The sequence below is a fragment of the Diaphorina citri genome, unplaced genomic scaffold, assembly GCF_000475195.1.
Source record: "Diaphorina citri unplaced genomic scaffold, Diaci psyllid genome assembly version 1.1 scaffold40593, whole genome shotgun sequence".
Taxonomy (NCBI): Eukaryota; Metazoa; Arthropoda; class Insecta; order Hemiptera; family Psyllidae; genus Diaphorina; species Diaphorina citri.
In genome coordinates, this window is record NW_007417919.1 from 1 (window position 1) to 558 (window position 558).

At 43.7% G+C, this 558-nt stretch overlaps 1 protein-coding gene across 1 annotated transcript; it reads right to left on the bottom strand.

Annotated features, from left to right (window-relative positions):
* Positions 1 to 6: 6 nt before the first annotated feature.
* On the bottom strand, positions 7 to 552 carry LOC108254307 (frizzled-like; the record flags this gene model as incomplete). The annotated part of the gene is made up of 1 exon (XM_017449312.1): positions 7 to 552. A coding segment is annotated over one exon (546 nt), but the record flags the coding sequence as incomplete, so codon positions are not given.
* Between the last annotated feature and the right edge of the window lie 6 nt (positions 553 to 558).

A 558-nucleotide genomic window follows, 5' to 3' on the forward strand; every position in this document is an offset into this window, starting at 1 on the left:
GGCAAGTATTGTGATGGTCTTGATGGCAGGTACTGCCCAAGCAGCCACATGGAAATACTGGGAGTTTGCTTCAATTGCTTCATGTCCCCATTTTAATCCAGCTGCCAGGAACCAGGTGAGAGTTAAAATAACCCACCAGATTGATGAGGCCATTCCAAAGAAGTATAAGATCATGAAGAGAATAGTACAGGCTTCCTGCCGAGTACCCTGAGTAATTGTAGACACCATAGCCAAGTGTGGATGTTCTGGAGGTGGTGAGAATGGTTTGGTACAGGATATCTTATCTCCAGACATAAAGCCAATAATGTAAGTAATAGAAACCATAAGATAACACACAGAGAGGAAAATAATGGGTCTCTCCGGATAGCGGAACCTGTCGGAATCTATCATGAAAGTAAGAACAGTGAAGAGACAACTAGTAGCACACAAGGCAGACCAAATGCCCACCCATAATCTGGACATTTTCTTTTCCTTCTCAGAGAAGAACATGCCATCACAGGGAGCACCACAGTTCTTCTCCACTTTATCACCAACTTTCAGTTCATAATCCAAGCCAGG